Here is a 15,659-nt window from a genome sequence, read left to right on the forward strand (position 1 = left end):
CAGTGACTTCCTCAGCGTCTGTTATTCGACTGCAGCCTTGTTGGCTCATCGCTGTTTTTCCCAGCATCCTTTGCGTAACTGCTCATCTTTACATATTTACCCGTGTTTTATTGGAGATTTTATTTGACGCTCATGATTCAAACACGTCAAACATTGACTATTTTCAGACTTTGTCCTCGTCTTCACAGACACAGAACAACAACACATTGCAGAAGCGAGGCCATGAATTATGATTATTGTTGATTTGTGTCTTAAAGGGTAGCCGTGGAGTGAATGTGTGAATGTGTGAATGGTGAGACTGTAGAGTAAAGCAGCTTTAAGTGAAATATAAATACAGACCACATCGATGCAGCACTTTGAAGAATCAATACAATATCACAGCACACGACGATGATGACTCAGTGTTTTAAAGTGTTTCTTTGCTCACAATAACAAAGAAATCATGAAAAACTAGTGAAAGATTTTGGTTTGTGGACAAAATGAAACATTTAATCATCATTTTTCTACATTTTCTGAACAGATTCAGACGGACTCCGGAGTGATTGACAGCTGGTGTCGTCCAATAGGAGTTCAGGTTCTTATGAGTGATGTTAGAACCAGTCGCTCGTGACAGAACCCATAAGAATCTGAACTCCAGGCGTCCATTCAGTACTACAAACATGCTGCTGCTCATCTGTGTGCAACCACCACAATGACAACTACAACCACAACAACAACAACTACAACCACAACAACAACTACAACAACACAAACAACTACAACGACAACTACAACCACAACAACAACAACAATACAACAACAACAACAACTACAACCACAACAGCAACTACAACCACAACAACAACTACAACAAAACAACAACTACAACCACAACAACAACGACAACCACAAAACAACAACAACAACAACTACAACAACTACAACAACAGCTACATACAACAACAACAACAACTACAACCACAGCAACAACAAGTACACAACCACAACAACAACTACAACAACAACAGCAACTACAACTTGACAACCACAACAACAACTACAACCACAAAGAACACAGCCACAACAACAACTACAACAACAACCAACAACAACTGCAACTACAACCACAACGCAACACAACAGACAACAACAACAACAGCGACAGCTGCAACTACAACCACAACGTCTGCTACAACCACAACGACAACACCTCCCGTCTCTGCTGGAGTCGCAGTCAGAACACGTTTGTGACGTTTCCTGACGCTCGCTCAGCTCTTTTCTCTCTGATTCACTGCAGCTATGATTTGTACACACACGTCGTGTCTCTCACGTCTTCACACACGTCGTGTCTCTCACGTCTTCACACACGTCGTGTCTCTCACGTCTTCACACACGTCGTGTCTCTCACGTCTTTACACATGTCGTGTCTTTCATGTCTTCACTCGTGACATGAGAAACAAATCCTCCTGAGCCCGACGCGGCCCACATTACAAACTATCTTGTATTTACTTGCTTTGTTTCTCCTTCACTCTTTCATCTGTGAACACACACTCAGTGACACACACCCTGCACAAACACAGGAGAAAGGTGTGTGTGTGTGTGTGTGTGTGTTCACAGTTACACAGATTCTTTTCTTCCTGCATCTATAAATCACAGAGCAGGCGACAAATGCAGATTTGAAACAGACGTGATGAACGTGGTCAGAGGTCAGAGGTCAGAGTCACGGTCCTGTGCTGACGCTCCACGACATCCCAGCTCTGTGCTGGACACAGATTCCCTGTGGACGCGAGGACAAGGGCAGAGAAGCTGAAAGTCACTACAGATTAACGCCTGACAATGGAAATGTTCCCGCGGCTGGAAAAGAGTTGGAACGAGTGCACACGACCCAGATTCATGACACACACGCACGCACACACACGCACACTGCATTCTTCTGAGGTTACACACACACACACACACACAAAGACACAGCTTCACCTCTCACCTGCCCCTGTGACCGTCAGCGAGGCTTCAGTGTGGAATAATCACAACATCACGTCATTTTAGACTTTTAAAGATAGAATTCTCCAGCTGTGAAACAATGACTCAGTTGTTTCCATAAAGAAGAAAAAAAGAGCTGAAAACATGACTCGGCGAAAATGCTGCTGCTGATTTTCATTTTACTCTCCGTCTGATATCAGATCTGGTGACTTACTGATACTGATACTGAGCATGGCTCTCACTGAGGCTGATCTACTGGATATTATACTGGATATTAGTCCAAGTTTATTCTAGCTCTGCAGCTCTGAAGCTCTGCAGCTCTGAATCTCTGCAGCTCTGCAGCTCTGCAGCTCTCCGGTCTTTCCGCTCAGCCGCCCCTGCATGAGTGGGTCAGCCGAGTGCTGCTGGAGACGTGGGTAAGAAAGAAGAACGCTGCACAGCTGCACGCTGACTGACGCCATTATACACGGACAAAAGGCGACGGCGCTGGAAGGAGCAGGGAGGCGTCGGTGAGAGTGTGGGAAAAACAGAAGGAGGAAAATGCTGAAAAATGCAGCCGATAATTAAAGAAGCACGACGTTAACGTCAGGCTGAATAATGTTAATGTATAAGAGTGACAATTAAAGACTCCAGACTCTGTTCACCTTAAAGACACTGGGGGGCACCTGTGACTGTAACTGAGACATTTAAACACCTACAGAGATCGTCTGATAATCTGAGGTTAGGGCGAGTCCATGTTTGTCTTACCCTACAGAGAGTGTGTGAGTGCGGGGAACGACTATAGAATAAAGATTAGATAAACGTACCATGAGCTAACATTAGTGGGAGAATTGTCGACCAGTGTTACCGTAGTCCCATCCTTCACAGGTCTCATAAACCACATCAGCGCCTCCGTCACTCGCTCACTCCCAACACCACTGCCGGTCACATGACGTCTTCCCCTCACAAATCTCTCCATAAACTTCCTCTGGTTCAGAACTCAGCCGCTCGTGTCGTCGCGAGAACGCCGTCGTCGCGACTGCGATCGATAAACGACCTGAACATCGTGAGGTTTCTTTGCTCCATGACGCAAAATAATCACTCACACTGAAAAAACTGATCAGAGACTGTGATCAATGAGTTAGTTAATTCATTCATTCATTCATTCATTCATTCTCACATCAAACAAACAGTGTAAGGATTAAAGATGTTAACACAACATGACTCACTGCTGGGGAAACACTGACTGCTCAACTTCTCCATGTTGTTTATTCAATGATGTCATCACACAACGTTAGATGTCAGTGTTTCCTGTTCTGTTTTTTGTGTCCAAATGTTGCCATGGTGACTGCTGCTTTTTCCTGTATACACAGTATAAATATGTGTGTGTGTGTGTGTGGGGAAAACCCCCACAGCCGCTCTAAACTAATTTAACTCATTATATTAAATTATATAGCAACATTAAAGGTCCAGTGAGTCATAATTAGTGAGAATCTAACGGTCAGAGTGAACTGAAGACTCCTTCAAACGTCTGGGATCTACAGCGACCTTCAGACACCAGGTCTTAGTTTTTGTATCGAGCTCCTGCTTCAAAACGTGAAACACAAACCGGCACAAGATGGCGGCCTCTGTAAACAAACCGGCACAAGATGGCGGCCTCTGTAGACAAAGACTTTGCCTAAAGCACATAACATACTTATGTCACACCAACTTTTTATACCAAGTTACCACCTGAGAAAACACCGAGCCAAGGGAGAGGAAGCTTGTGTACCACCGGTGGTCCACGTACCACAGTTTCAGAACCAAGGGCACAAGACGCAGTGAGCGACCCTTTCGTCCTCGTTGTGAGTTAGTGTGGTTTCCTTGTTCGGTGACAGGGTGGAGCGTTGTGAGAGCAGATAAACACTTTGTTACAGAGTTATTGAAATGAGAGTGAAAAGTGTTGCTAAGCAACTCAGAGGGATTTAGTAAACAGTCAGAGGAACACTCAAGACGACTGACAAATCCTGAAATTCCTTCCCTTTGAATAGCAAACCCTGGGAATCCCACACACGGAACTCCTCCACGATGACGAAGCCCTGGAAACAAACGCCGAGATTACATTTACACATCACCACACACACTAAAGTGGCCGCTCTTCTCTTCCTCCGGGCAGCTAAAAAAATAAATATATATAAATATATGAATGAAGGTCACGCCTCACAGGTGAGTGTGAGCTTGTGTTTAATGTCTTATTGTCACTGCGTGTAACGGTAGCGGGAGATTCTGTAATTACACCGTGGTGTCGGTGTGACGGAGCGTCCTGGTGCTGTGGTGTCAGGTGGTGACACCTGGCTCAGGCTCAGACGGGATCCGCGGTTTGAATCCCACACAAAAACAGAGGCACTCGCGTGTCTCGCTGTTGGCAGGACGTCGCAGGAAGTGACTGTTCCTGCCACCTTCACTACATAAAACAACACTTCCAACAAAGAATGGACTTCATAGTTCTGTGTGTTCTTCACGAGTTAAACGTGGAAACCATTCATATCTTTATGTAACTTGACAATTACCTAAAAGTGTCTCACGCGCTTCTAGAATGTGTGTTTTGAATCTGAAAGGAACATATTTAGGTTAAAAAGTGTCTATGTTATGTTTATAAACACGTCAGATTTGTGAAATGTTTCTGTAAATGAGATCAAATCTGCTTCAGCTGATTTCTTCAGTCTTCATGTGACAGTAAATCTGCCATAAACTTGTTTTAATTCACACTGTATTATATGATTATTGTGTTATAAACAAACAGAAATGAGCAAATAACAAACAATGTTTCTAAATTTCATTCTCAAACTTTTGCGTGAGACTGAGACAGAAAAGGCTCCGCCCACTCCCGGAGAAGCCGAGCTTCCCTGAAAGTGACATGTTTGCTGCACTTATCTAATCTGCGTCTCACTGACCACTCGACATGCTGCTGTGATAATCTATAATCTGTACACAATCTGTGAGAAACACTTCTGTGTTCTGACACCTCTGGTATATCTAACGTTCCAAGTACAGCTGATGGTCAGATTTGTTTCCTAGAGTGCACTGCACTGCACTTCCTGTTGCAGATGCGTTAACAAGCTTCATGTCAAAGAAATGATTCATCGTCACACTGATACTGAGCACTGTTATGTGTGTGTGGGGGAGTGCGTGTGTGTGCGTGTGTGTGCGTGTGTGTGTTTGTGTGCGTTTTATGGAGCCCAGTGGTTGTTTTATGATGGATCTGAGGCGGCCATTATCTCAGCGGCTGACAGAAGAGTCATCAGCCTGCCCCGCTCACATATGGAGACACGCAGTTCACAATGGTAGGAGGCTGTAATTGGCGATTTACGACAGAAACAGACTCGGCCACAGACGCCCGATCACTTCCCCGCAGGCTCATTATCTTAATGTGGGAAGAGGCCGGGATCTGCACATCCTTGAAACTACCTTCACTCATCCATGTTTCATGTTTATGATTCACTCTAATTCATCCAATCTAATAACGAGGTGTCTTATTAGACGACGACAAAGCGACCGCTCTTTTCCTGAAAGACCTTTGGGTCGAGTTTCTTTGATGCTCGACACAGTACAGACTCAGGATCAGTGACATTCACTCGCCGACGGTTTATCGACGCCCATGTTTATCTGGGTGATGACATGGAAGACAAAAGATCTGGAAACTAATGATTATTCAATGAGACGCCAGTTTCAGGCAAGAACGTCAGGAAATAGAAGCCAAAGCTTCTCTGAAGATGAACCAGAGGACCGAACACGGGCTGTGGACGACCTGCAGTTTCATGAGCTGCATTCTCCAATGGGCTCACTTAGAACATTGTCCAGAGAGGAGACGAGGGACCTGACGGAGGAATCTCAGGAGAATCTGTGGACTGACTTCTCCACACATTTGCATACACGATAACGTCCAGAGTCCAGACAACCTCTGGAGAAGGTCCAGGCAACCTCTGGAGAAGGTCCAGACAACCTCTGGAGAAGGTCCAGACTTTAGTGCATGTGGGGTGATCATGCTTCCACACAGATCCTGACATGAACAGCAGAGCAGTGAATAACTCTGACATCTACACGTGCACACGCTCTCATTACATTTACAATATGCATCAGCATCAACCTGAAACCTCAGTGAGGCGCGACACACCGCCTTATCTTTAATGACTCCTCCCTCTTTTTGAACAACACACACCAGTGCCAGCATGGAAACCAATATCTGTGACCAACACACACACACACACACACACACGTTCATAATTAATGAACGGAGGAGCATCGACACCAGCTGATGAGAATCCGTCCACATGCAGATTAGGTTTGATGGTTTTGAACACTACCGTAATCCAGAATTACACAGGATAAACTCTATACCATAATCTCATGTTTGGTCAGTGTGGTCATGGGAACACCATCCCATAACCACACAGAACACACTGCTTACTGAAGTTCAACTGTGACGTCATCGAAACGTCCAGAATCTGTCGACGAGTCAAGAATTAAAACAGGTTTTCTGAATGAAAAGAATAAAAATGCTGCCACAACGACAGTCTGTGTGTGTGTGTCTGTGTGTGTCTGTCTGTGTGTGTGTGTCTGTGTCTGTGTGTGTGTGTCTGTGTGTGTGTGTGTGTGTCAGGCGCTGGATACAAGACTCCAGGGACGGATTATAAGAGGCTGCACTCTTCCTGGCACTGGAGTGAAAACATGGTCTTGCAGAGAAAAAGGAGGAGAAACAAAAATGAGTGCTGATGGGATATTTCATTTGATAAAACCGGGATTTAAGATGTTTTAAGCTTTATTTGAGGACGGGGTGTGTCAACGTATCTGCTGCTATATTGATAAGCGATTCTCCAGGGCAAATATCGATCACATGAATTAACAAATCAAGGCGATTTAAAGTAAACAGTCCCTGCCAGTTTCGATGGCCGGGCGTCTCCTCACGGAGGCGCTGTTTCAATGATTGAGAGAAATCCTTCACGTTAATCTTTTCTTCAGTGACACAGATTTCGTAATGTATCGCTTTGAGATCGTCTTGCAACACATTGATTCTCACAGAATCGCTGTATCGTGATATTACTGATGCGTAACACGTGGTCCGCTGTGATTTCCACCTCTAATGACCTCCATCTCTAATCCCAAAGAAGAGAGATATTTGTGCTCCGGTCTCAGGGAAAGAAAGACTGAGGTATGAGAGGAACGACGTGTCTCACACACACACACACACGGCATGATTGTGTTGTTCCGGCCTTGAAAAGAAAAGAGTGTACAGGACACACGTGCACGGCAGAGCTGGTGTGACCTGTCGGTCCAGACAGTCGTGGTCCGTCAGAGGCTGCACCTCACAGATCCTGCTCTTCCTGCTCGTCTTGTGGAGGTGGAAGAAAGACGCCTTGATTGACAGGCGGCTGAAAGAAACAGGTGCAGCGACTTCACCTTCAGCACAGCTCAACAAACCGATCCATGAGGTCTCAGCGACCAAAGAACCACGGCACAGGCTTCACAGAGGCAATGATAAGAAGAAGAAGAAGAAGAAGAAGAAGAAGCAGCCTCTGATGATGAACACCAGTAAAATAAAGCAGTTAAATGGACTCGCCGTGTGTCCTCGCTGTACGAGCACAGACTATCTTACAGTACGTGCTCATTATATTATCAACAACTCAAAGACGTGGATCTGAACTGCTGTCGTTATGTATGTAAATACTTATTTTCCTCCAGACGACAGACGACGTGTCACATTAAACCGCACAAACAAACGTGTCTAAAGTAACTTGTGTTTATATATCAATACAATTGTTTTCTGCCAAGACACAAACATGTCGTCGTGTCTCAACACGCAAGTGTGTTTGACAACTGTGACCTGCAGGGGGCGCCGGTCACTGGACCTCGCTGCCACATGCTGCGAACAGACGACCCGAGTCCATGTGGGGTTCACGGTCATTCAGCTCGTCACAGTCTGGAGGTCCACGAGAGACGGAGACGGAGACGGAGACGAAGACGAAGCCTTCGATGAAGTCCCTTTTCTGACGTTTTAAAAGTGGCTTTAATCATTCAGATTATCATTCAGATTATCATTCAGATGAATCATAATTCAGAGGACTCTTGAATCCTAAAAAGTCTAAGAAGGAATAAACAGAGAGTTCTTCATTCCTTGCCTCATGTTGTTGGCTGCATACTTGAGTGATTGACGCACACGTTGTGTTCTCAGCCTCAGATTCCATTCCAGCTGTGATGATGATGATGATGATGATGATGACGGTTCTTGTTTGAGCGATGTGTCGTACAGGTGTGTGTGTGTGTGTGTGTGTGTGTGTACACAGGTGCACCTGTTCGCTCGTCTTCTTCTTCTTTGTCTCTGTTTTGATTGAAACTGTGTGAACAGCTGAGCTGCAAACACAGGCACAGTCAGCAGTGAATGTGGGTTCTGCTCAGGTCTGCGGTTTGTACTGCGGCACATACTGAATGAACCGGACTCATGTGGGCCATAACGGACCCTTCAAAGGGTTTCTCTTTGAAATCCTCAGAACAAGTCGAGTACATTTGTGTGCATTTGTTTTAAGAGTCTGCTGAAGGATCGTCATGAACCGAGCCCTCAGGAAACATGAAGCACAAAGGTTCAATCAGGGATGATCTCCTCATTCCTCCTCATTCTTCCTCATTCCTCCTCACTATGTGTGGCCTGGTTGAAAGCTGCTCCTCCCGTGAGAAGCAGACAACCACACGTCTTCATTAAGGCTCTGTGGGAACACGGCGGCGTGCGTCGCCTACTTGACTTCATGTTTATTGTCTCGGTAAACAACAGCACAGATTGTGCTCTTTACGCGCTGCCGTGACGACAAACACCAAAACACAAGCTGAACAAACCCTGCGCTGAGTGACGGGATCGTACGTGCAGTCGTGAGAACGGGAAGCAAACATCGGGTGATGTGTCGCTCCGAGGAATGAGGAGAAACAGCTTCGTCCGGTTCCAGAAGCTTCACAGTGTCGCTCACATGTTTGTGTCGCACAAAAGACGCTGACGTAAACGACGGCTCAACAACGCACGCACGCACGCACGCACGCACGCACTGTGGTGGAATTCATTTAAAAAACACGGTCTAAATCAAACAGAGCAGCTTCATTTACTGCAATAATGAGAGTGGAACGTTGTTTTTGTGCCAGTTTCCTCGTAAACTCGACGCTCAAAGAATAAACGCTCAATTCATCAAATGTCATTTATTTTTAAGAAACTTGTTTTAATAAAAAAAAAAAAGAGCTGAACCTTCAAAGACCAAATGACTAACGGCGACATTAAAGATAATGAGCAGTTAGAATCTTTATGTTTTGGTTCACGTCCAAGTCAAAAATAAACTAATTATAACACAAGTGTCATTAGTGATGAGTCACTAAAGTTTTATTATTCTGTCATGTGACAACAAACGGACATGTCTTAGTTTTAGCTGTTATTTATATTTCATGAGAGTCACGACTGCAGGTTATTATCTCGATGAAGTGTAAAACGTCAGAAAGCGTCGACTGGCGTTTGCCAAACCTGGAAATGCCGACGTTCTCGAACGCCTCGCTTTTTTGTGTGATTGTGTTTTCTTGATTTCTTGGTCAAACGCAGCAAAGAAAGCAGAAAAAATTCACATTGAAGAATTTAAACGTCGTCGTCCGCAGTCGCCTCGATATTCTCAGGACTCGGACGTTTCTGACGCTCACACATATTTGAACGGGTGACTTTTCTCCCTCAGTTGCTCAGATGTGATGAGGCCACACCCACGCTGACAGTGAAGCAAAGGAACTGCATTCACACGGGGATTTATGGTCATACGTGGAATAAACAACACACAGTGTGTGTGTGTGTGTGTGTGTGTGTGACTGCAACGTCAACGTCAAGAAAATGAAATGATGAAAAATCATTTTTTCATCAGCTCCGTCGCTGCTCTGGACAGACTGATGTTTATCTGATGAAGACGAGGAAGACACGCGGCTCTGCAGCGCCTGCACTGCTGCTGTGTGGTGGAAGAGGAGAGAAATAATGCATGCATGTCGAGGAGGAGGAGCAGGAGGACGAGGAGGAGGACGAGGAGGAGTGAATGACACACGTGGAAATATATCACGTAAAACAGAGTTCATGGTGAAAAACTGGATTTCTGAGGACGATGTTAGAGAAAAGAGAGATTTAAGAGGATCTTTGTTATGTGTAAATGTTTAGAAATTACTTTTGTTGTTAACTCTTCGTAAGTAAAAATATATTGAAAACTGGAAATCAGCCGACGTTAGACTTTCCTGAGCAGTTACTGGTCTGTTTATGAACGTATGAATCTGTTTGGAACACATTTGTGCTGACTCATTACCAAATAGACCAAATATCAGCTTAATAAACATGACTCAGCTAAAATGCTTTTGGGTTTTTTTGTTTTTATTTACATTTTAACCGTCAGATGTTTGGATTGTATTTTTATTGGTTTAATATCTGATCCAGTGATTCCCGTCGCTTTACTTCCACATCCTTATTCACCACTTCACGACTTGAGTGTCCGCTTGGTTTCATTCAGCGCTGCAGTGAACGACACAGTTCCACGACTCAGCACAAACATTTCTGCCATCGTTGTGTTTGAATTATGAATGTTTGTGTGGCTTTAACGTGTTCAGTGATCGCTGACTGACGGGAGGTTGATCAGCTACTACTTCATCACGACGGCCGACAGCTTAAATTTAGTGTTAGAACTCTGTATTTTATCAGTGTTGTTTGTTATAAACCTGATAAACACTGGAAGCACACGCACACACACACACACACACACACACACACACACAAACTTTCAGGGGTGAAAATACCACAAACATCATAAAAGACAACGAGTATCTGGGCGCGCTGCTGTGCTAGTGTTAGCTTGCTAGCTCGGCTACTTAGTTAGCGGCTTACAGAGAGTGAAAGTCAGAGTCAAATCAGCTGAGTAATATTAGCATCAGGCTAACATTAATGCAGACGCAGCAGCATCGTTTTGTCCTTCTTCTGTGGACTCATTGTCCTCGAATGGCATTTTTCCAATAAACAGTTGTAGCTCGACTCGACTCGACTCGACTCGACTTGACTCTGGATAGTTTTGTTTTTTTGTGGCTGCTCTTTACGTGTTAGCGAGCTGCGCTAATAACGTGCTACAGTTAGCCCACGTGACATAAACTGTGTGATGTGTAACCACATCGTCAACACAATGACCTACAAAAACACAACGCACATGATTATTCATCACATTTAGCTCATGACTCAACGTCCTGGCCTTTTATTTACAAAGACTCCGATTATGACGTGTTTTTACACAGAAGTCGCGATTCTCCGACGTTTAAACTTTTTATATATAAGTGACTCCACCATCGCCAACGCTAAAACAAAACAAACTCAAGAACCTGTTGGATCATGTCCCCTAATCTCCTGGATTAAATCGTTGTGATGAGCGTTTACTTCATGTTTGAGTTCACAAAGCAAACGTTCAGACGACGACTAGATTTGAAGAGTTATTAGAAACGTAAGTAAGTAAGACAGTAGATGTAAAGGCCGTCACGGGAGTTTACTTTTACTTTCCTGTGTAAACACAACAGTGATTTGAAGGTAGATAAACACACACACACACACACACACACCAATCAACACAGCAGAAGGTTCTTACAATCCAACAACGGGTAAATATAAGTGCATCACGCCCATTTTAATTAGACGTTTTATTGTCTTTAGTATTAAAATTAAACACACGCAGCATCACAGTCAACCACCGAAACTGAACTCCCTCGACCGAAACCACGACAAACGCTTGCAAAGTCATTTTCATCATTATCTTTTATTTTAATAACGGTAATAAATAAAAAACTAGAAAATAATATTTGACAACGTCGGCATTTTGAGGTTTTACAAAATATTCATTAAGACGAGATTTAAAAGACAAAGGAAGAAGAAACCTAAAGTTTTATTTTCACGCTTTTTACCTCATTTTCTTTTTGCAGTTAAGCTGTAGTGAGTTTCTTCTTCTTCTTATTAACACATGTAGTGAGTTTCTTCTTCTTCTTATAAACGCATGTAGGGAGTTTCTTCTTCTTCTTATTAACACATGTAGTGAGTTTCTTCTTCTTCTTATAAACGCATGTAGGGAGTTTCTTCTTCTTATTATTAACACATGTAGGGAGTTTCTTCTTATTAACACATGTAGGGAGTTTCTTCTTCTTATTATTAACACGCGTAGGGAGTTTCTGTTCTCCACAGGTAAAAACATTCCACACTTTGAAGGAAAACAGGCCTGGCCACTCTTTAGGGTCCGTCCACACAGAACAGGTTTGGGTTTAGAGACGGCGTTTCAGGACCTGAAACCTGTATTTCTTTGAAGACGCCCCCAGAGTGTCCAGCTTTGACCAAGGTTAGAAATACAGTCAAATAAGTCCATCATACGGATCAGTGACGTGAAGACAAGCTAATGAGGTGTGTGTCATCACACACACACACACACACACACGGAAGTCTTCTTCTGTTATTCATCACTGAGACAGTCCACAGTCCACAATGTGGACGATTTTTAATGTTGTCATAAATCCGTAAAAAAACTGGTTTTCACGTTTGGTTGCGTCAAAACAGTGGCTGTTAACACGCTACTTCCGGTACAACTTTTCAAAGTAAAACAAAACAAAAAAAATATTTTGGATGTAAAAAACAAATTAAAAAGGAAGCAACAAAAGAACGAGAAGTTATTATTTTAATAGTCGATTTAGCGTTTAACAATTAACTGTCCCAACTTTTCAATTTGAGCAGAATTAAATACGTTATAAATTGAGTAGTATTAAATATTTAAGAACCGCTTCATAGTTAGTTACGGGTGTTGAAAGGACCTCGTCTTTCAGTTTGTTATGGAGGCTAATCAGGAAGTAAGATTATATTGGATTGCCACCAGGGGGCGGCTCCACTAGTTGCAAAAAGAACCCCATTTGATTGAATGCCTATGGGAAAGGTTTAGCATCTATTTTCCATTAGATTTGGTTTCAGTTTCTTCTTGAATAGAAGACGTCATCCTCAGACGTCACAGAATGGCACAGTGGAGTAAACACTGGGGTCATATCAGAGGTCACCTTCATGTCAAGTCTGTATCATTAAGAAACGCTCTGATTAACATCTACTAATACTAATCTCTTAACAGAAGTTCCGCAGGTGAATAGTGACCGGCAGGACCGATGAGTCATCAGTGGAATGCAGCGATCTGTGGATCAGCAGCGTTGTGAAAGCTTTACGAGCTTTATAAGTTCAAATGATTATAAAGATTATTATAGCTCACAAAATGCATACTTTTTGCTTGAATGCGTACTAGTGGTGTGTTTTTATTTTGAAGGCCGGGTGCGCTCTGTTTCCGGTGAGCGGCTGCTAGCTTCCCGCAGCTGCTCCACGCTGTCTGCGGCGCTGTCTGCCCGCCGCCGCGCAGTCGGAGGCGGCCACAGCTCCGTGCCAAGCAGCGCTGTCTCCGCTCCGCGCTCCGCGGGTTTATAAACAAGTGAAGACGTCATTTCAATCCTAATCTCAGAGTTTTGACATTTGATGTTTTCACGCTCTCCTCCGCGGGGTGAGGGTGAGGATGCTCCCGCCGCCGCCGCCGCAGCTGCTGCGTGCCATGACAGCGCTGCCTCCGCACAGCCACGTTCAAAGTGAACCCACTCACAACACGTTCAATAACGACACACACACGCACACACACACACACACACGCACACACACACACCGAGGAACCGCGTCCTACCGTGAATATGTTCCTTCCTCCTGCGGTTGTGCGGCGCGTGAGCTGCGGACTCTCTGCCTCCTCCCACCGGTCGCTCCTGGGCTCGGGCTGCAGCTGCTGCGGGGATACTTCCACCGTGGAAATCTCCGCTCCGTGAACGTGAACGTGGACTTCCCGTAAGTGAGCAGACTGCGAATGACTGAGCCACACTGACACACAATTATGAGTGGGCAGGGCGTGTCGTCTCCGCCCGTGGGCCCTCCCCTCCTCGTCCTGCCGGTCCCGCTGAAACCAAACCAGGCCAAACTTCACTGGAAAGTGATGTTTTTTATCGGTTCAATCTTTTTCTTGCGCAGTTAAATTCAGATGATGAGAAACACTGGAACATTATATATATATATATATACAGTATATATATATATATATATACAGTATATATATATATTATACATAATACATTATATTTGAATACAAATCCTCACATTAGATATTTTATCTGTCGTAAACTGAGGGTCTTCTGGACACGGGCGTGTCAAGAGAATGTGGAAAACTGGGGGGCCTAACATTTAACAGTTTTTTTTTTATTAGGGCTCCATAAATCTGACAGAAGTAGCAAAATATTTGATGAAATAATGGAAGTGTGGAATGATTCCATGACATGATTGTGACCTTTGTTAGTGGAAAATGTCACATTAATCAGTTCATTTCTACACGTTTTCATTATCCCTTAAAGGAAATACACTATGTCAAGCAGTAGTTGCTGATCACAAAAGCAGCATTTAAACACCTGAAGTGATCAATACATCAATGGCAGTATTATTGTCTGTAAAACACGTCTGCATTGAAACACGCACACATTTCATTTTCCTCGTGTATAATTCCAGTAATCAGGCGTCAGACATCCAATGCCACCATATTGGTTATTACCCCTCCTGTTGCCCGGGAGTAACTCTTTAGAACTCCAGCCGGTGCCATAATTCCTCGTCTTACAGCTCTGATTATGACTCAGCGTCTCACACAGCTTCATGTTACTTTGCTGAAGGGCACGGAACAACAATAATGGACTGAATAAATCTCTGTGGAAGTACACGAGCACATGGTGACGGAGAGCGGTGGAACCGGTCGAGCAGACGACTCTGTGTCAGCGTGTCGGTATCTGTGAGTGACGTGAGTGTGAAACTGTGTCAGAAGCTCGAGGAACAGGATGTTAAACTGGTCTTTGAGACACAGGACTTGAACGCTGATGCTCACAGCTGATAAAAAAACCCCTGGTTGTGCAACACTTCTTTATTCTTTACTCTTATGAAACGAGTGTGATGTGCGTTTGTATCGTCCTCTTCCTCACATATCACTCTATTTATTATTATTGTTATTATTATTATTTCATTTAACATTATATTTATATTTTTTATTCAAAATTACACCAGAGGAAGCTTGTGTACCACCAGTGGTACACGCACCACAGTTTGAGAAGCTTATTCATAATAATATATTTGCTGCTGCAGGTTCAGTGTTTGACGAAGATGTCACAGGAGGAGGAGGAGGAGGAGGAGGTGGTAAAACAGCCCATCATCTACTGCTGTGAACATGTGAGTCACGCCCACTGTGGAACATCAAACACCAGAATTCAGTGCTCGTGTGGATCTGCTGGAGCTTCCTGGACCTTCAGTGTCATTTCAGAAACACGTCAGAGGTCGTCACGCCAGCTGCGATGACCTTGGCGTCTCTTCAGGAGACAGCAGCGTTTCCTGAGGCCCGCCTCCTGCTGGAGACATCGCTGCAGCTCTGGATTAACTCGCCCCGGAGACAACAGGCAGCAGCTGGCAGCAGCTGGCAGCAGGCAGCCGTGACCAGTGCTGCCTCTGCAGGAGAGCTTGTTCTGCTGCTGCTGCTGCTGCTGCTGCTGCTGCTGCTGCTGCTGCAGGAGAGCTTGTTCTGCTACTGCTGCTGCTGCTGCTGCTGCTGCTGCTGCTGCAGGAGAGCTTGTTC

General features: G+C 44.3%; 1 protein-coding gene across 3 annotated transcripts in view; it reads right to left on the reverse strand.

The window, feature by feature from the left end:
• Positions 1-13,875, reverse strand: part of si:dkey-97m3.1 (fatty acyl-CoA reductase 1) — a 27,774-nt gene extending 13,899 nt beyond the window's left edge. The window contains exon 1 of one of the 3 annotated variants that reach the window (XM_044021522.1): positions 13,692-13,875. Coding sequence is in view for 1 of the 3 variants with exons in the window: in XM_044021520.1 (XP_043877455.1) it covers positions 2,766-2,768 (3 nt within the window). In the remaining 2 variants the exon portion in view is untranslated. Of the gene's footprint in view, positions 1-1,963; positions 2,262-2,765; positions 2,787-13,691 lie in introns of those variants that run through there. The other 2 variants (XM_044021520.1, XM_044021521.1) reach the window with 2 other exon arrangements.
• Positions 13,876-15,659: the final 1,784 nt, after the last annotated feature.

This window comes from Solea senegalensis, linkage group LG3 (assembly GCF_019176455.1).
Source record: "Solea senegalensis isolate Sse05_10M linkage group LG3, IFAPA_SoseM_1, whole genome shotgun sequence".
Taxonomy (NCBI): domain Eukaryota; kingdom Metazoa; phylum Chordata; class Actinopteri; order Pleuronectiformes; family Soleidae; genus Solea; species Solea senegalensis.